This window comes from Pseudophryne corroboree, chromosome 1, assembly GCF_028390025.1.
Source record: "Pseudophryne corroboree isolate aPseCor3 chromosome 1, aPseCor3.hap2, whole genome shotgun sequence".
NCBI lineage: Eukaryota > Metazoa > Chordata > Amphibia > Anura > Myobatrachidae > Pseudophryne > Pseudophryne corroboree.
This window is the reverse complement of record NC_086444.1, coordinates 341,973,919-341,994,207: the sequence shown is the minus strand read 5'-3', so window position 1 is coordinate 341,994,207 and position 20,289 is coordinate 341,973,919. Positions and strand designations below refer to the sequence as shown.

General features: G+C 47.2%; 1 protein-coding gene across 2 annotated transcripts in view; it reads right to left on the bottom strand.

The window, feature by feature from the left end:
* The window catches only part of ULK1 (unc-51 like autophagy activating kinase 1), a 180,583-nt gene that overhangs the window by 21,699 nt on the left and 138,595 nt on the right, over positions 1-20,289 (bottom strand). For both annotated transcript variants that reach the window (XM_063964660.1, XM_063964661.1), the window contains exons 14-23: positions 19,369-19,426; positions 18,286-18,372; positions 17,947-18,069; positions 17,324-17,475; positions 17,119-17,202; positions 15,535-15,797; positions 14,914-15,107; positions 11,955-12,070; positions 10,951-11,088; positions 10,648-10,835 (exon numbers count right to left, since the gene is read on the bottom strand). In XM_063964660.1, the coding sequence (XP_063820730.1) occupies positions 10,648-10,835; positions 10,951-11,088; positions 11,955-12,070; positions 14,914-15,107; positions 15,535-15,797; positions 17,119-17,202; positions 17,324-17,475; positions 17,947-18,069; positions 18,286-18,372; positions 19,369-19,426 (1,403 nt within the window). The remainder of the gene's footprint in view (positions 1-10,647; positions 10,836-10,950; positions 11,089-11,954; positions 12,071-14,913; positions 15,108-15,534; positions 15,798-17,118; positions 17,203-17,323; positions 17,476-17,946; positions 18,070-18,285; positions 18,373-19,368; positions 19,427-20,289) is intronic.

Here is a 20,289-nt window from a genome sequence, read left to right as displayed (position 1 = left end):
GCTTGTTGTGTCTGACACTGGGCGCTGCTACTCGCTTGTTGTGTCTGACACTGGGCGCTGCTACTCGCTTGTTGTGTCTGACACTGGGCGCTGCTACTCGCTTGTTGTGTCTGACACTGGGCGCTGCTACTCGCTTGTTGTGTCTGACACTGGGCGCTGCTACTCGCTTGTTGTGTCTGACACTGGGCGCTGCTACTCGCTTGTTGTGTCTGACACTGGGCGCTGCTACTCGCTTGTTGTGTCTGACACTGGGCGCTGCTACTCGCTTGTTGTGTCTGACACTGGGTGCTGCTACTCGCTTGTTGTGTCTGACACTGGGCGCTGCCACTCAGCTTGTTGTGTCTGACACTGTGCGCTGGTACTCAGCTTGTTGTGTCTGACACTGGGCGCTGCTACTTAGCTTGTTGTGTCTGACACTGGGAGCTGCTACTTAGCTTGTTGCATCTGACACTGGGCGCTGCTACTTAGCTTGTTGTATCTGACACTGGGCGCTGCTACTTAGCTTGTTGTGTCTGACACTGGGTGCTGCTACTCAGCTTGTTGCATCTGACACTGGGCGCTGCTACTCGCTTGTTGTGTCTGACACTGGGCGCTGCTACTCGCTTGCTGCATCTAACACTGGGCACTGCTACTCAGCTTCTTCTGTCTGACACTGGGCGCTGTTACTCAGCTTCTTCTGTCTGACACTGGGCGCTGTTACTCAGCTTCTTCCGTATGACACCGGGCTCTGCTACTCAGCTTGTTGTGTCTGACACTGGGCGCTGCTACTCGCTTGTTGTGTCTGACACTGGGCGCAGCTACTCGCTTGTTGTGTCGGAAACTGGGCGCTGCTACTCGCTTGTTGTGTCTGACACTGGGCGCTGCTAATCGCTTGTTGTGTCTGACACTGGGCGCTGCTACTCAGCTTCTTCCGTCTGACACTGGGCGCTGCTACTCAGCTTCTTCCGTCTGACACTGGGCGCTGCTACTCAGCTTCTTCCGTCTGACACCGGGCTCTGCTACTCAGCTTGTTGTGTCGGACACTGGGCGCTGCTACTCGCTTGTTGTGTCTGACACTGGGCGCTGCTACTCGCTTGTTGTGTCTGACACTGGGCGCTGCTACTCGCTTGTTGTGTCTGACACTGGGCGCTGCTACTCGCTTGTTGTGTCTGATACTGGGCGCTGCTACTCGCTTGTTGTGTCTGACACTGGGCGCTGCTACTCGCTTGTTGTGTCTGACACTGGGCTCTGCTACTCGCTTGTTGTGTCTGACACTGGGCGCTGCCACTCAGCTTGTTGTGTCTGACACTGGGCGCTGGTACTCAGCTTGTTGTGTCTGACACTGGGCGCTGCTACTCAGCTTGCTCTGTATGACACTGGGTGTTGGTACTCAGCTTGTTGTGTCTGACACTGGGCGCTGGTACTCAGCTTGTTGTGTCTGATACTGGGCACTGCTACTCAGCTTGTTGTGTCTGACACTGGGCACTACTACTCAGCTTGTTGCGTCTGCCATTGGGCGCTGTTACTCGCTTGTTGCATCTGACACTGGGCGCTGCTACTCAGCTTGAGCTTGTTGCGTCTAACACTGGGCGCTACTACTCAGCTTGTTGTGTCTGACACTGGGCGCTGCTACTTGCTTGTTGCGTCTGACACTGGGCACTGCTAATCAGCTTGAGCTTGTTGTGCCTGACACTGCGCGCAGCTACTCAGCTTGAGCTTGTTGTGTCTGACACTGGGTATTGCTACTCAGCTTGTTGCGTCTGACACTGTGCGCTGCTACTCGCTTGTTGTGTTTGACACTGGCCACTGCCACTCGCTTACTGTGTTTGACACTGGGCACTGCTACTCAGTTTGTTGCGTCTGACACTGGGCGCTGCTACTCAGCTTGTTGTGTCTGGCACTGAGAACTGCTACTCAGCTTGTTGTGTCTGACACTGGGCGCTGCTACTTGCTTGTTGCGTTTGACACTGGGCACTGCTACTCAGCTTGTTGCGTTTGACACTGGGCACTGCTACTCAGCTTGTTGTATCTGACACTGGGCGCTGCTACTTAGCTTGTTGTGTCTGACACTGGGTGCTGCTACTCAGCTTGTTGCATCTGACACTGGGCGCTGCTACTTAGCTTGTTGTGTCTGACACTGGGCGCTGCTACTTAGCTTATTGCATCTAACATTGGGTGCTGCTACTCAGCTTGTTGTGTCTGACACTGGGCCTGCTACTTAGCTTGTTGCATCTGACACTGGGCCTGCTACTTAGCTTGTTGCATCTGACACTGGGCGCTGCCACTCAGCTTGTTGCGTCTGACACTGGGTGCTGCTACTTAGCTTGTTGCATCTGACACTGGGCGCTGCTACTTAGCTTGTTGTATCTGACACTGGGCGCTGCTACTTAGCTTGTTGTGTCTGACACTGAGAACTGCTACTCAGCTTGTTGTGTCTGACACTGGGCGCTGCTACTTGCTTGTTGCGTTTGACACTGGGCACTGCTACTCAGCTTGTTGCGTTTGACACTGGGCACTGCTACTCAGCTTGTTGCATCTGACACTGGGCGCTGCTACTCAGTTTGAGCTTGTTGTGCCTGACACTGGGCGCATCTACTTGCTTGTTGCGTCTGACACTGGGCGCTGCTACTCAGCTTATTGCATCTAACATTGGGTGCTGCTACTCAGCTTGTTGTGTCTGACACTGGGCCTGCTACTTAGCTTGTTGCATCTGACACTGGGCCTGCTACTTAGCTTGTTGCATCTGACACTGGGCGCTGCTACTCAGCTTGTTGTGTCTGACACTGGGCGCTGCTACTTAGCTTATTGCATCTAACATTGGGTGCTGCTACTCAGCTTGTTGTGTCTGACACTGGGCCTGCTCCTTAGCTTGTTGCATCTGACACTGGGCCTGCTACTTAGCTTGTTGCATCTGACACTGGGCGCTGCTACTCAGCTTGTTGCGTCTGACACTGGGTGCTGCTACTTAGCTTGTTGCATCTGACACTGGGCGCTGCTACTTAGCTTGTTGTATCTGACACTGGGCGCTGCTACTTAGCTTGTTGTGTCTGACACTGGGTGCTGCTACTCAGCTTGTTGCATCTGACACTGGGCCTGCTACTTAGCTTCTTGCATCTGACACTGGGCCTGCTACTTAGCTTGTTGCATCTGACACTGGGCGCTGCTACTCAGCTTGTTGCGTCTGACACTGGGTGCTGCTACTTAGCTTGTTGCATCTGACACTGGGCGCTGCTACTTAGCCTGTTGTGTCTGACACTGGGCGCTGCTACTTAGCTTCTTGCATCTGACACGGGGCCTGCTACTTAGCATCTTGCATCTGACACTGGGCCTGCTACTTAGCTTGTTGCATCTGACACTGGGCGCTGCTACTCAGCTTGTTGCGTCTGACACTGGGCGCTGCTACTTAGCTTGTTGCATCTGACACTGGGCGCTGCTACTTAGCTTGTTGTATCTGACACTGGGCGCTGCTACTTAGCTTGTTGCGTCTGACACTGGGTGCTGCTACTCAGCTTGTTGCATCTGACACTGGGCCTGCTACTTAGCTTCTTGCATCTGACACTGGGCCTGCTACTTAGCTTGTTGCATCTGACACTGGGCGCTGCTACTCAGCTTGTTGCGTCTGACACTGGGTGCTGCTACTTAGCTTGTTGCATCTGACACTGGGCGCTGCTACTTAGCTTGTTGTGTCTGACACTGGGCGCTGCTACTTAGCTTCTTGCATCTGACACTGGGCCTGCTACTTAGCTTCTTGCATCTGACACTGGGCCTGCTACTTAGCTTGTTGCATCTGACACTGGGCGCTGCTACTCAGCTTGTTGCGTCTGACACTGGGCGCTGCTACTTAGCTTGTTGTGTCTGACACTGGGCGCTGCTACTTAGCTTGTTGTGTCTGACACTGGGCGCTGCTACTTAGCTTGTTGTGTCTGACACTGGGCGCTGCTACTTAGCTTGTTGTGTCTGACACTGGGCGCTGCTACTTAGCTTCTTGCATCTGACACGGGGCCTGCTACTTAGCATCTTGCATCTGACACTGGGCCTGCTACTTAGCTTGTTGCATCTGACACTGGGCGCTGCTACTCAGCTTGTTGCGTCTGACACTGGGCGCTGCTACTTAGCTTGTTGCATCTGACACTGGGCGCTGCTACTTAGCTTGTTGTATCTGACACTGGGCGCTGCTACTTAGCTTATTGCATCTAACATTGGGTGCTGCTACTCAGCTTGTTGTGTCTGACACTGGGCCTGCTACTTAGCTTGTTGCATCTGACACTGGGCCTGCTACTTAGCTTGTTGCATCTGACACTGGGCGCTGCTACTCAGCTTGTTGCGTCTGACACTGGGTGCTGCTACTTAGCTTGTTGCATCTGACACTGGGCGCTGCTACTTAGCTTGTTGTGTCTGACACTGGGCGCTGCTACTTAGCTTGTTGTGTCTGACATTGGGCGCTGCTACTCAGCTTGTTGCATCTGACACTGGGCCTGCTACTTAGCTTGTTGCATCTGACACTGGGCCTGCTACTTAGCTTCTTGCATCTGACACTGGGCCTGCTACTTAGCTTGTTGCGTCTGACACTGGGCGCTGCTACTCAGCTTGTTGCATCTGACACTGGGCCTGCTACTTAGCTTGTTGTATCTGACACTGGGCCTGCTACTTAGCTTGTTGTATCTGACACTGGGCCTGCTACTTAGCTTGTTGTATCTGACACTGGGCCTGCTACTTAGCTTGTTGTATCTGACACTGGGCCTGCTACTTAGCTTGTTGTATCTGACACTGGGCCTGCTACTTAGCTTGTTGTATCTGACACTGGGCCTGCTACTTAGCTTGTTGTATCTGACACTGGGCCTGCTACTTAGCTTGTTGCATCTGACACTGGGCCTGCTACTTAGCTTCTTGCATCTGACACTGGGCCTGCTACTTAGCTTGTTGCATCTGACACTGGGCGCTGCTACTCAGCTTGTTGCGTCTGACACTGGGTGCTGCTACTTAGCTTGTTGCATCTGACACTGGGCGCTGCTACTTAGCCTGTTGTGTCTGACACTGGGCGCTGCTACTTAGCTTCTTGCATCTGACACGGGGCCTGCTACTTAGCATCTTGCATCTGACACTGGGCCTGCTACTTAGCTTGTTGCATCTGACACTGGGCGCTGCTACTCAGCTTGTTGCGTCTGACACTGGGCGCTGCTACTTAGCTTGTTGCATCTGACACTGGGCGCTGCTACTTAGCTTGTTGTATCTGACACTGGGCGCTGCTACTTAGCTTGTTGCGTCTGACACTGGGTGCTGCTACTCAGCTTGTTGCATCTGACACTGGGCCTGCTACTTAGCTTCTTGCATCTGACACTGGGCCTGCTACTTAGCTTGTTGCATCTGACACTGGGCGCTGCTACTCAGCTTGTTGCGTCTGACACTGGGTGCTGCTACTTAGCTTGTTGCATCTGACACTGGGCGCTGCTACTTAGCTTGTTGTGTCTGACACTGGGCGCTGCTACTTAGCTTCTTGCATCTGACACTGGGCCTGCTACTTAGCTTCTTGCATCTGACACTGGGCCTGCTACTTAGCTTGTTGCATCTGACACTGGGCGCTGCTACTCAGCTTGTTGCGTCTGACACTGGGCGCTGCTACTTAGCTTGTTGTGTCTGACACTGGGCGCTGCTACTTAGCTTGTTGTGTCTGACACTGGGCGCTGCTACTTAGCTTGTTGTGTCTGACACTGGGCGCTGCTACTTAGCTTGTTGTGTCTGACACTGGGCGCTGCTACTTAGCTTCTTGCATCTGACACGGGGCCTGCTACTTAGCATCTTGCATCTGACACTGGGCCTGCTACTTAGCTTGTTGCATCTGACACTGGGCGCTGCTACTCAGCTTGTTGCGTCTGACACTGGGCGCTGCTACTTAGCTTGTTGCATCTGACACTGGGCGCTGCTACTTAGCTTGTTGTATCTGACACTGGGCGCTGCTACTTAGCTTATTGCATCTAACATTGGGTGCTGCTACTCAGCTTGTTGTGTCTGACACTGGGCCTGCTACTTAGCTTGTTGCATCTGACACTGGGCCTGCTACTTAGCTTGTTGCATCTGACACTGGGCGCTGCTACTCAGCTTGTTGCGTCTGACACTGGGTGCTGCTACTTAGCTTGTTGCATCTGACACTGGGCGCTGCTACTTAGCTTGTTGTGTCTGACACTGGGCGCTGCTACTTAGCTTGTTGTGTCTGACATTGGGCGCTGCTACTCAGCTTGTTGCATCTGACACTGGGCCTGCTACTTAGCTTGTTGCATCTGACACTGGGCCTGCTACTTAGCTTCTTGCATCTGACACTGGGCCTGCTACTTAGCTTGTTGCGTCTGACACTGGGCGCTGCTACTCAGCTTGTTGCATCTGACACTGGGCCTGCTACTTAGCTTGTTGTATCTGACACTGGGCCTGCTACTTAGCTTGTTGTATCTGACACTGGGCCTGCTACTTAGCTTGTTGTATCTGACACTGGGCCTGCTACTTAGCTTGTTGTATCTGACACTGGGCCTGCTACTTAGCTTGTTGTATCTGACACTGGGCCTGCTACTTAGCTTGTTGTATCTGACACTGGGCCTGCTACTTAGCTTGTTGCGTCTGACACTGGGCGCTGCTACTCAGCTTGTTGCATCTGACACTGGGCCTGCTACTCAGCTTGTTGTGTCTGACACTGGGCCTGCTACTTAGCTTGTTGTGTCTGACACTGGGCCTGCTACTTAGCTTGTTGTATCTGACACTGGGCCTGCTAATTAGCTTGTTGCATCTGACACTGGGCCTGCTACTTAGCTTGTTGTGTCTGACACTGGGCCTGCTACTCAGCTTGCTGCGTCTGACACTGGGTGCTGCTACTCAGCTTGTTGTGTGACACTGGGCCTGCTACTTCGATTGTTGCATCTGACACTGGGCGCTGCTACTTAGATTGTTGCGTCTGACACTGGGCGCTGCTACTCAGTTTGTTGTGTCTGACACTGGGCCTGCTACTTAGCTTGTTGTGTCTGACACTGGGCCTGCTACTTAGCTTGTTGCGTCTGACACTGGGCGCTGCTACTCAGCTTGTTGCGTCTGACACTGGGCCTGCTACTTAGCTTGTTGTATCTGACACTGGGCCTGCTACTTAGCTTGTTGTATCTGACACTGGGCCTGCTACTTAGCTTGTTGTATCTGACACTGGGCCTGCTACTTAGCTTGTTGTATCTGACACTGGGCCTGCTACTTAGCTTGTTGTATCTGACACTGGGCCTGCTACTTAGCTTGTTGTATCTGACACTGGGCCTGCTACTTAGCTTGTTGTATCTGACACTGGGCCTGCTACTTAGCTTGTTGTATCTGACACTGGGCCTGCTACTTAGCTTGTTGCGTCTGACACTGGGCGCTGCTACTCAGCTTGTTGCATCTGACACTGGGCCTGCTACTCAGCTTGTTGTGTCTGACACTGGGCCTGCTACTTAGCTTGTTGTGTCTGACACTGGGCCTGCTACTTAGCTTGTTGTATCTGACACTGGGCCTGCTACTTAGCTTGTTGCATCTGACACTGGGCCTGCTACTTAGCTTGTTGTGTCTGACACTGGGCGCTGCTACTTAGATTGTTGCGTCTGACACTGGGCGCTGCTACTCAGTTTGTTGTGTCTGACACTGGGCCTGCTACTTAGCTTGTTGTGTCTGACACTGGGCCTGCTACTTAGCTTGTTGCGTCTGACACTGGGCGCTGCTACTCAGCTTGCTGCGTCTGACACTGGGTGCTGCTACTCAGCTTGTTGTGTGACACTGGGCCTGCTACTTAGATTGTTGCATCTGACACTGGGCGCTGCTACTTAGATTGTTGCGTCTGACACTGGGCGCTGCTACTCAGTTTGTTGTGTCTGACACTGGGCCTGCTACTTAGCTTGTTGTGTCTGACACTGGGCCTGCTACTTAGCTTGTTGCGTCTGACACTGGGCGCTGCTACTCAGCTTGTTGCGTCTGACACTGGGTGCTGCTACTCAGCTTGTTGTGTCTGACACTGGGCGCTGCTACTTAGCTTGTTGTGTCTGACACTGGGCGCTGCTACTCAGCTTGTTGCATCTGACACTGGGCCTGCTACTCAGCTTGTTGTGTCTGACACTGGGCCTGCTACTTAGCTTGTTGTGTCTGACACTGGGCCTGCTACTCAGCTTGTTGTGTCTGACACTGGGCCTGCTACTTAGCTTGTTGTGTCCGACACTGGGCCTGCTACTTAGCTTGTTGTATCTGACACTGGGCCTGCTACTTAGCTTGTTGTATCTGACACTGGGCCTGCTACTTAGCTTGTTGCGTCTGACACTGGGCGCTGCTACTCAGCTTGTTGCATCTGACACTGGGCCTGCTACTCAGTTTGTTGTGTCTGACACTGGGCCTGCTACTTAGCTTGTTGTGTCTGACACTGGGCCTGCTACTTAGCTTGTTGTATCTGACACTGGGCCTGCTACTTAGCTTGTTGTATCTGACACTGGGCCTGCTACTTAGCTTGTTGCGTCTGACACTGGGCGCTGCTACTCAGCTTGTTGCATCTGACACTGGGCCTGCTACTCAGCTTGTTGTGTCTGACACTGGGCCTGCTACTTAGCTTGTTGTGTCTGACACTGGGCCTGCTACTTAGCTTGTTGTATCTGACACTGGGCCTGCTAATTAGCTTGTTGCATCTGACACTGGGCCTGCTACTTAGCTTGTTGTGTCTGACACTGGGCCTGCTACTCAGCTTGCTGCGTCTGACACTGGGTGCTGCTACTCAGCTTGTTGTGTGACACTGGGCCTGCTACTTAGATTGTTGCATCTGACACTGGGCGCTGCTACTTAGATTGTTGCGTCTGACACTGGGCGCTGCTACTCAGTTTGTTGTGTCTGACACTGGGCCTGCTACTTAGCTTGTTGTGTCTGACACTGGGCCTGCTACTTAGCTTGTTGCGTCTGACACTGGGCGCTGCTACTCAGCTTGTTGCGTCTGACACTGGGTGCTGCTACTCAGCTTGTTGTGTCTGACACTGGGCGCTGCTACTCAGCTTGTTGCATCTGACACTGGGCCTGCTACTTAGCTTGTTGTATCTGACACTGGGCCTGCTACTCAGCTTGTTGTGTCTGACACTGGGTGCTGCTACTCAGCTTGTTGCATCTGACACTGGGCCTGCTACTTAGCTTGTTGCGTCTGACACTGGGTGCTGCTACTCAGCTTGTTGCGTCTGACACTGGGTGCTGCTACTCAGCTTGTTGTGTCTGACACTGGGCGCTGCTACTTAGCTTGTTGTGTCTGACACTGGGCGCTGCTACTCAGCTTGTTGCATCTGACACTGGGCCTGCTACTTAGCTTGTTGTATCTGACACTGGGCCTGCTACTCAGCTTGTTGTGTCTGACACTGGGTGCTGCTACTCAGCTTGTTGCATCTGACACTGGGCCTGCTACTTAGCTTGTTGCATCTGACACTGGGTGCTGCTACTCAGCTTGCTGCGTCTGACACTGGGCCTGCTACTTAGCTTGTTGCATCTGACACTGGGTGCTGCTACTCAGTTTGCTGCGTCTGACACTGGGTACTGCTACTCAGCTTGTTGTGTCTGACACTGGGTGCTGCTACTCAGCTTGTTGCATCTGACACTGGGCCTGCTACTTAGCTTCTTGCATCTGACACTGGGCCTGCTACTTAGCTTGTTGCATCTGACACTGGGCGCTGCTACTCAGCTTGTTGCGTCTGACACTGGGCGCTGCTACTTAGCTTGTTGCATCTGACACTGGGTGCTGCTACTCAGCTTGCTGCGTCTGACACTGGGTACTGCTGTGCAATGTGACTGTGTCCTATGCAGGTGTGTAATATAGACGTGCTATGCAGTTGTGTAATATAGAAGTGCTGTGCAGTGTGGCTTTGTCCTATGCAGCTATGTCATATGTTATATAGCACAGGCAATGTGACTCGATGGTATAAAACACTATTATTCCTGGTGCCCTTTTTAGTATCTGTCTCTATTCTGTATAAATAAACAACTAGATAGTACCACTTCTCTTGTTCTTAAGGTTTTGGACAAAAATTGGCAATTGCTATGGTGTGGCAAGAGGGCATGTTTAACACATTTACAGCACAGGGAGGAATTTTTCCTACAGAAACCATTTGCTGATATCTTTACTGTTCAGATCACACACAGTTAAAGATAGATAGTAAGTTAGAGCTACTCTATTCTCACAGATGAGAGGAAATGCATGCAGCAGTTCTCACCACTCAGCACCTGACCAAACATGACCTAATTAGCTACTGCTCATAACCTGCTCTTGCCGAGTGAGCAGTCTGACTGGGCACAGCTCTGTGGGCTGATGTTTCCCATGAATCTGGCTGAACATGGAAAGTTTTTCCTGTGACTTGTTATTGAACTCATAGTGGTTTGGACCTGAGTATAGTGTACATGATGTGCTAAGTCTGGCAGGGAGTGCACAGGAAATATGAGTTCTCTCTGATGATGTCTATTAATAGGAAGGACAGGAAAACTATAATGTATAATTCACTGTATGATGTCACAAAAAAGTAATTTACCACTTCAAGTTTTTCCCTGTATTACCTGTTAGCTACAGGTTACAGTCAAATAGCCAAGTAATTGTAGTATGTAACTAGTATTAAACACTACCTCATTAATCCCTCATATAATAAGGTTAAGAAATGGCCTTACCTCCATGAGAGTCTCTTCAGGTAGCTCAGGCACTTCAAACATCACAACTCCTTCGGTATTTGCTGTCCCAGTTTCAGGAAAGGCGTACCTGAGGCTAGATGGAGCTTCAAAAGTCTCACCACCAGTGCCTACCACAAGATGTCTGCCAGTGTATGAACCAGCTGAACTCTGGGAGCTAGATGACCCCACTGTGAGAAAATAAAATAAAATCTTATATGGGGTACTAAGGAAGATGGAAATATATATAAACCCAATGTTAGATAGATAAATGCACAAAATACAATAATCTATACAGATCTTTACCCGAGAACAGCCGTGTCCGTGTTGTCTGGGGAGGGGTTGTGCCATCAGGTGGAGACCCCACAGTGAAGATAACCGGAGCTGGGCTGACTGAGCCTTGTGCACCGCAGTGCAGGTTTCCTCCAAAACTAATTAGGGGAGCTACATGAACAAAGAAAGGATAACCAACGTTTTCAGTTATATTAATGCGAAATGTAAGACTGGAACTTTGTAATCATTTCTTAAATTACAATTATAGCTGGAAAGGTTCATTTCAAATAGAAAGCACCTCGTAGCATGCAAATTTAATTATACTTTTAAATTAATTTAGCATATGTCTTAAAAATTAAATTTAGCCCCTAAACACTGGTGCACTTGTGAGAAGGCCCGAGACCTTCCAGAGTAACATTTGCACTGAGCTTTTGCACTCTTGTTAGTAAATAAGCTATCGTTGGTTGCCTCGCTGGAGTCTACAGTTTATGTTTTTGTTTTATCTCATTAGAGCTATAAATAGAAAAGCTGATAGTGGGGAAATATATATAGATATTCATATAAACATGTTTCACAGTGCAACGGTAAATGCAGCCCTGACCACAACATGACATGGCATCCTTTTAAGTTTTTTTTTTTTGGCACACAGTAAAATAACAAACAGCAGGCAGAGAAAGGAGGACATAGAGGGCCTAATTCAGACTTGATCGCAGCAAAATTGTTCTCGAATGGGCAAAACCATGTTGCACTGCAGGGAGGCAGTTATAACATGTGCATAGAGAGTTAGATTTAGTTGAGTTATTTTGTTTCTGTGCAGGGTAAATACTGGTTGCTTTATTATTACAATGCAATTTAGATTTCAGTTTGGGAACACCCCACCCAACTCTAACTCTCTCTGCACATGTTATATCTGCCCCACCTGCAGTGCACATGGTTTTGCCCATTAGCTAACAAATTTGCTGCTGCGATCAGGTCTGAATTAGGCCCATAGTCATGACATAAACAACAGGGTTATTTAGGGTGTGATATTAGCCCACCTGCTATCTCCATGGGTTTTTCTGCATTGAGACTATCCGTGCTGCCAATATCAGTAGCCTGTGTCCCAAATGCTGCTTTAAGCAGGATATCGGTGAGTCTTCCAGTGCTGAGAGACCTGCAGCAAACCAGACAAGACATCTGCAATTGATAATGCTCAAAAGCAAAACATCCGAATAATAATACTAAAGTAACCAATCGGCTGCCTGCTTATCTGAGTAGCTGGTGATGAGACTGGTGCTATTCTGCTAGTGAGACCGGTCTCCCTGATGTCAGGCCTATGGGTGCCATGTATAACATAAAAATTCTGCGCCAGAGATGTAGGTAACAATTAAAGACAGTTTAGGGATCTTACAGTATGTACTAAATAAAATAGGCTATTTACAGATTTATGTATAATTCAAATTTTAAAATGTAATTCTACCAAAAATTAAACCTAGGGGGCTGGTCGTAATGACTCCCAAGTTTGGTGGCCATGCGGGATGCCGGCTGAACTTGGACATTTTTTAAAGGGGCAATCACTTACAAGACAAAACCATGCCCTGTAAGTGATTGTCCCTTTACAAAAAAGTCTGAGTTCGGCCGGCATCCTGCATGACCACCGAGCTCGGGAGTCATTACATCTGGCACTTAGTATTGAAGGAGTTTGTATACAAAAATAAGAACACAGAGCCTAAGTCAGAGGTGCAAGCAATGTTAATATCGTGGAGCAATTTCTTGCCACTGCACATGCGCCAAAGCCGCACTGCGCATGCACAGTGAATGATTAGCAGGAGCACAGAAAATGTATTTGCAAAGTGAGGGACAGGTAGTCAGCATTTGGGGGAGGTAACGAGGGTGGCCAAATAAATGCGGGCGTGTTGGGAGCGTTTTCTTGGCATTCCGTAGTCAGTCAATGCAAACGTGTTTGCAGCTGAAGAGGCCCTGGTGTGTCAGGAGATCCGCCATGTCTGAGACAGCGTAGGGTTGCTAAAAGGTTCGATGGTCTGACCGATGTCCCCACTTATGTGTATGAGTGGGGGATATGAGACACGAGCAGTGGGAGTATCTGTGCACAAGATGGCGGCTCAGTTATTAGCAGACTGACATGCTGCTGCCGTTTGGGGACGGCAACGGGCAACTTTCCAGAAAATGGGAGCACGTTGGCCCTGTTTTCTGGGTGTACTGAAGCCAATGGCTGTGTCCGTGGATGCAGCTTCACTGACCCCAGCAGCGTGATTTCACCAGACATCCTGAGTAACCTGAGGGTTACTTAGATGATCAATGTCCACGCAGAGGGACCTGATGCTGCATCTTTGGACACAGCAGCAGATCACAAAACCCGGCAGTCGTCTATTTACACAAGATGCGCCTCCGACTTTTGCAAACTTTAGTACAGTCACTGTGTACACAGACACAGTGTCTGCGACTACTGCGTCCACTTCGGAATTAGGCCAATTGTTCTGACTGTTTGAAACAGGCCAAATGAGGTTTCCTTCATGCAAATGGAAATTGTATGGGGCAAACGCATCAACATCAAGTAATGATCAGTGCATCCAATGCAAACACATTTGGATTTTTTTTTTTATAGTAAATTACAGAACCTCATAGAAAAGATTTCTTAGCGTTGGGGGAAGTCATTATTTCAAAGAGAAATCTGACTCCTAGGAGGGAGAATTTTCTCTTGTGCAAGCTGAGAAGATAAGGCGTCCAATCTCTCTACCCCCTAGTGATTGTGTTTTTTATTCACTATTATTATTATTATTATTATTATTATTATTATTATTATTATTATATACTGTAGCAGATTTTTTTTTTTCTTATGTAATTTTTTATAATCCTTTTTTCTTAAAGACGAAATTCTACAAAAATATTAAAAAGGGGCACATTTTAAGAAGAGATAAGTCTTTTGTCACTATATTTAGTTTTTTTTTTACCAGTGTGTGTATAGTTTTAGCTACATTGTAAGTGTTCAATGAAATCAGGGGCTAGAGTTACTAAGTGTTGCTTTTTAGCACTTAGTATTACTGCAATTTTAAATTTCCAGGTCAAACCCATTAGCCCCACGTGTCTTCAGTTCTGTAAGGGATTGTGAAGGTTTTAATACATTATTAACTTATATGTTAGAGGCAGTGTTATAGTCTGTAAAGAAATGCCCTTATTTACCAATGAGTGATAAATTTCACTGTGAGTGATAAATTGCACGAGTCAATCTGCTTCTAACTGTCATTTTTCAAACACAGCCTGTAACATGGCAGTTAGGAGCTGATTGGCTGGTGCAATTTATCACTCACAGTGAAATGTATCACTCATTGATAAATAAGGGCAAAAGTGTAAGTATAACACTGACAAATGTTAATCAGTATGAAAGGACTATTAATGCTCATGTTTGTTCCAGGTCATAAAGACTGACTTAAAAAAAAAAATCTGTTTTCTAAAAGTGTGTATGTGTTAGCAACACGTGGCCATTTACCCAGTGATAAAATTATTTCAGGACACTGATAAGAGTTCATATGAACACATTGTACTTTTATTCACAGCAATAATACTGATAGCAATCTTAATTGTACACAAGCAACAAATGTTAGTACACTACTTATGGCTGCAGAGGACCTGATTGACACATGTAGGCTTAGTGCAGATGGTATGAATCCATGTCTCATTAGGACACTTATGTAATGAGCGGACCATTTAGGTGACAGTCTAAACAGTAAGCTGAGCATCCAGCATCCAGGGGTCCACATACATTGTGTGTGTGCGCATCAGACAATGATATAATGATAACAGCCACTGGTCAGATGCATTTTCAGCAAAGAATATTTACATGTCACATATTGTGTTTGTTCCAGGCCATCTCTGCTGGCTACTGATAGCCCATACATGCAGAAAATTTGGTCAAAATGTCAAATTAGCTTAGCAACTGCAATGTTTGTACCAGGCTAAGGCACTCTTATGACAAGCATTTATTGTATAAGTTATTACCTGCCAAAAGGACCTTTCAATTCCTCCACAGGACGCAGCCCCAATCCAGCTTGCTGACACTGGTACTGGCCCACATTCTTCAGGTCTGGAAGGGTCTTGTTTCGTGTGGGGGGAACCATCACTCCTTGGTGAGTGAACAGAGTCAGCAGGTTCTGGGAGCTGGTCCCCCTGGGGAATTCAAATGGGGAAATACTCTGCAGATGCAAGAAAGGGTAGGAAACCATTAGTAGGAGGCATGTGGATTATTAATTCTCACACCTGTAAAGTAATTGCATATTTCTCAATTCAGATAACAGATACATATTGTTACAATACAGAATTAGAAGTACAGACATATGAGCCTTGGCGAAACTCAACAAGGTCATGAGCTACAGAGCAGAAGAGAACCCTTGAGTCCTCAGCTGCTGTAAGTCATCTTAATGACACTGATGCTTAAGTAGCTGGTTTCAAGGGCTAGTACAAAATGTTCTTCCTCCTGTCAAGAAGACTCAGTGGGAAACCGAGCACAATATCCCTTGTCATATTAAAACAACTGCTTTAAAGCAGAATCAAACACTTTTGCTCAGAGTAGATGGTAAAGAATTTTGACTGTTAGCCATTGCGTTTTCTGAGGTTCCTCACCTTTGTGGGCGAGCCCAGTATAGTAGGAAGGGGGCTTCTCTGCATGAACTCAGACAACTTAGGGGAGGACCTGAGAGGCCGGCTGGACTGCAGGCCATGAAACTGCTGGGGAGGACTAGGCTGTGCGTGGACATGCCTAGGCATCACAGGATCTGAAAATTGTTTCTTTATTTTTTGCCGGCATGGTTGTAGGTCAGACAAGTTTGGTGCACTATGAAGACGGGATCCCATTCCACAGGAACTCTGTGTAGGCACAGGAATACCTAAGAAACACATAAACATAATGGTAAATAGTTGCCACTATCTGCTGTGTGGTAGAGACAAGGATTTCTTCATATAATGCATACCATCTTTTTTTCTTGAAACCTAAAAGGATCTAATTCTTGCAGATACACAGATTATTATCACAGATAGTTTAATGGTTAGCCTTACTGCCTTGTTTTATATACCTGTATATATTTATATACAGTATATGGCAGCACTCGCCAAAAGAAAGAAAAAAAAATATCACAGGTTGCTGTTCACGTGTCAGTAAATTGGTAAACAGCAATCTGTCTTTTGATATATTTTTTTTGTGAGTGCCGCTGCGTTTGGATTTATATGATTCAACCCCTATTGGACTATCGGAGGGCACCAATGCTTATTTTATTTATTTATTTATATATATATATATATATATATATAAATCTTCAAAGTACCAGAGATATTATGGTGTAAGTAGCTCCAGGTGTCTGTGAGGATTCTTGTTGTAAATAAGTTTTTTGGTGGCAACAATACTCTCCTTCAACGTGGTGTAACAAGGCATTGTTGGCAAGGGGCCAATGGGAGGGATCAGTGACATCAACTTAATAAAGTCAGTGAAAACCTCTGTACATACTGCCAACTTGGTAGGGTGGTACAGTATGGACATCCTGTGACAGAGGCATAATTCGTATCTTCTCCTGTTATATGCAGACTAGATCTCAATCAAATCTTTATGATTTTGGATCTGTTTTGTTTCTTAAGTCAAGTAATCTTAAGTAACTCTCTCAAGAGCTGCTCCTACCTAGTACTGGAAAAACACTACTGTGCCTGTGCATGCGTGACTGAAGGGCTGAGTCACTAAGTGACTCAGAATGATATTACAACTGTATTAACTACCATTTACCACACACAATAAAACCCTTACCTAGTGCTTTCCATAGTAAGATTTTGTGGTTATGATGTGAAAAAAGTGAACAAAAAAAATTGTCAAAAGTGGACCGCTAGTTAGGACTAAATGGAAAAAAAGCTAATAAAACAGTTACATATAAGCTACAAAAAATGTATATTACTTTCACATACTGTAGCTAGAGATACACAAAAACCCACACTGCGTATAGTGTTATCTTCATTGGGAATAGTATTAGTATAGTATAGATTTGAAATAGTATTTTTTTTCTTTAGAAATAACTTTATTTAAAAAAACAAAAAAGAATTGGCATACTATGTTATAGTTCTGAAATCTAGAAAAAGACTCACATGAAAAATAAATCCAAAATGATTTAGTGAGACTAGAGCGTTCACCACAGTCAGCACTGACTTCATAACCCATGCTATACACACCATAAACAGGACTCCTGTTTCTAGGCTCTGCTCCTCCAGGGCTTCTGCTCATGTTCTGCGCAGGTTGCTCAGGTATAGTTCCCACTGGGACATAAATATAAACCAAATGTATTTGACAAATGAATACAATACTCCTAAAAGGCAAAGTCTTTATTGCTTTACGCCAAAACTGGCTCTAAGGCCGCCAATCAAGTAAGTGGTTTACCTTGTGGAGAGGGAAAGTACGGTTTAGCCCCTCCAAAGGAGAGTCTCCTCGTTGTGGGCACAGAGACATTCTCCGCAGGAAAAGGAGGAGATGTTCCCGTTCTCATGAAATGGTGGGGACTAGTACTGCTGGACTTCCGCACCATCCCAGTTCTAAAAGAAACCGGTAGAAAAACATGTAATCCTGCACAATGGGGGGTAATTCCAAGTTGATCGCAGCAGGAAATTTTTTAGCAGTTGGGCAAAACCATGCGCACTGCAGGGGGGGCTGATATAACATTTGCAGAGAGAGTTAGATTTGGGTGTGGTGAGTTCAATCTGCAATCTAAATTGCAGTGTAAAAATAAAGCAGCCAGTATTTACCCTGCACAGAAACAAAATAACCCACCCAAATCTAACTCTCTCTGCAAATGTTATATCTGCCCCCCCCCCCCCCCCCCCCGCAGTGCACATGGTTTTGCCCAACTGCTAAAAAATATTCTGCTGCGATCAACTTGGAATTACCCCCAATATGCGATAATGCAGCTACTGCATTGTAGAAATGAAGGTTGTGTGTGATAGTCTTCGGTCTCTTTTCAACCTCAGTAACAACAGCGTAACCATAAGCATGTAATCCATCCTCACCTGTGTGGCAGGTACTGATTTGGAGACTGCAGGTTCTGCTCTATCCTCCGATAATTGTGAATTTGGGTTGGGACAGGAATAGGCCCAGACTGGCCATATCGACTGCCTGATGCCTGGGATAATCTGCAATAGAGAATCCAGTACATTATAAGATGTGACAGTCAACAACCCTAAAAAAGTACATTGCAGAAATGTACAATACTGACCTATAAAACAATCATCGAACCCATTAATGCTGCATTAGCCAAAAGACATCGCTAACAATTACTGTTAATAGAGACTCCAGAAAGTACCATAATTGGAAGCTGTAGCATAATTGGAAGCTGTGATTATTCTTACCGGGATGGGCTGGGAGAGCAGCTGTATGGAAGCGTAGGAGAAGGTGTTCGAGCACGACTCTCCAGGCCAGTTGATGTCAACAGGGAACTGGTAAGAAAAACAGAAGTCCTTTATAAAACAGAGTCTTAGCTTTACAGAAAAATAACTGTATATATGTATTGTATATAGAATTGTATATACCGTATATACTCGAGTATAAGCCGACTTTTTCAGCACTTTTTTTTGTGCTGAAAAAGCCCCTTCGGCTTATACTCGAGTCAGGATTTAGGAGGGACACGGAGGGCACAGCGCGCGGCTCTCCTGTGTCCCTCCTGCGTCTCTGGCGTGTGTGTGTTAAAGTAAGTGCACGAACTGGCACTTCCTTTAACACATACACGCCGCTGCCGCCGGAGACGCAGGAGGGACACAGGAGAGCCGCGCTCTGCGCTCTCCGTGTCCCTCCTTCAGAAGACAGCGCGGGAGCGACGGAGGGTAAGTATCTAGCACTGTGGGGCATATGTGGCACATCTGGCACTGTGGGGCATATCTGGCACACCTGGCACTGTGGGGCATATCTGGCACACCTGGCACTGTGGGGCATATCTGGCACACCTGGCACTGTGGGGCATATCTGGCACACCTGGCACTGTGGGGCATATCTGGCACTGTGGGGCATATCTGGCACACCTGGCACTGTGGGGCATATCTGGCACACCTGGCACTATGGGGCATATCTGGCACTGTGGGGCATATCTGGCACTGTGGGGCATATCTGACACTGTGGGGCATAGCTGACACTGTGGGGCTTATCTGGCACTGTGGGGCTTATCTGGCACTGTGGGGCATATCTGGCACTGTGGGGCATATCTGGCACATCTGGCACTGTGGGGCATATCTGGCACTGTGGGGCATATCTGGCAGTATGAGGGCTGTGTACGGCTAGAGCTGCATTTTCCACCCTAGGCTTATACTCGAGTCAATAAGTTTTCCCAGGTTTTTGTGGTAAAATTAGGTGCCTCGGCTTATATTCGGGTCGACTTATACTCGAGTATATACGGTATGTGTTTAATCTACAATGAAGAGAGAAAAGAATAATTAACTTACCTGCTATACATTAACGTGTCCTGGATGGGCTTGCTAGTTGTAGCTTCTGCATTATCACCTTCAATATCAAAAGGAGATGGTTAGTTCAAGCTAATAAAAACTTGAATACATTATAGCCTTTGTATAGTCATGTGATAATGAAAGTACACTGTGGCCATAATTAATCATCTGCTCAAGGAGTCTTAAAATTTGATCAAACAAATCTAATGTGACTTAACAGAATTACTTTTCACATTATGCATTCAATACAAAATTATTCAACAGAAAAGAACCATGACTCATTAGTCTGAAGAAACACCTTCAACAACTATGTTACATAATCATTTTCATTAGAAGTTTTGGTGGAGTCCTTTTTATAACATTGGGGGTAATTCCAAGTTGATCGCAGCAGGAATTTAGTTAGCAATTGGGCAAAACCATGTGCACTGCAGGGGAGGCAGATATAACATGTGCAGAAAGAGTTATATTTGGGTGGGTTATTTTATTTCTGTGCAGGGTAAATACTGGCTGCTTTATTTTTACACTGCAAATTAGATTGCAGATTGAACACACCACACCCAAATCTTACTCTCTCTGCACATGTTAAATCTGCCTCCCCTGCAGTGCACATGGGTGGTCATTCCGAGTTGTTCGCTAGGTAATTTTCTTCGCATCGCAGCGACTTTCCGCTTATTGCGCATGCGCAATGTTCGCACTGCGACTGCGCCAAGTAAATTTGCTATGAAGATTGGTATTATACTCACGGCATTACAAGGTTTTTTCTTTGTTCTGGAGATCGGAGTGTGATTGACAGGAAGTGGGTGTTTCTGGGCGGAAATTGGCCGTTTTATGGGAGTGTTTGAAAAAACGCTACAGTTTCTGAGAAAAACGCGGGAGTGGCTGGAGAAACGGAGGAGTGTCTGGGCGAACGCTGGGTGTGTT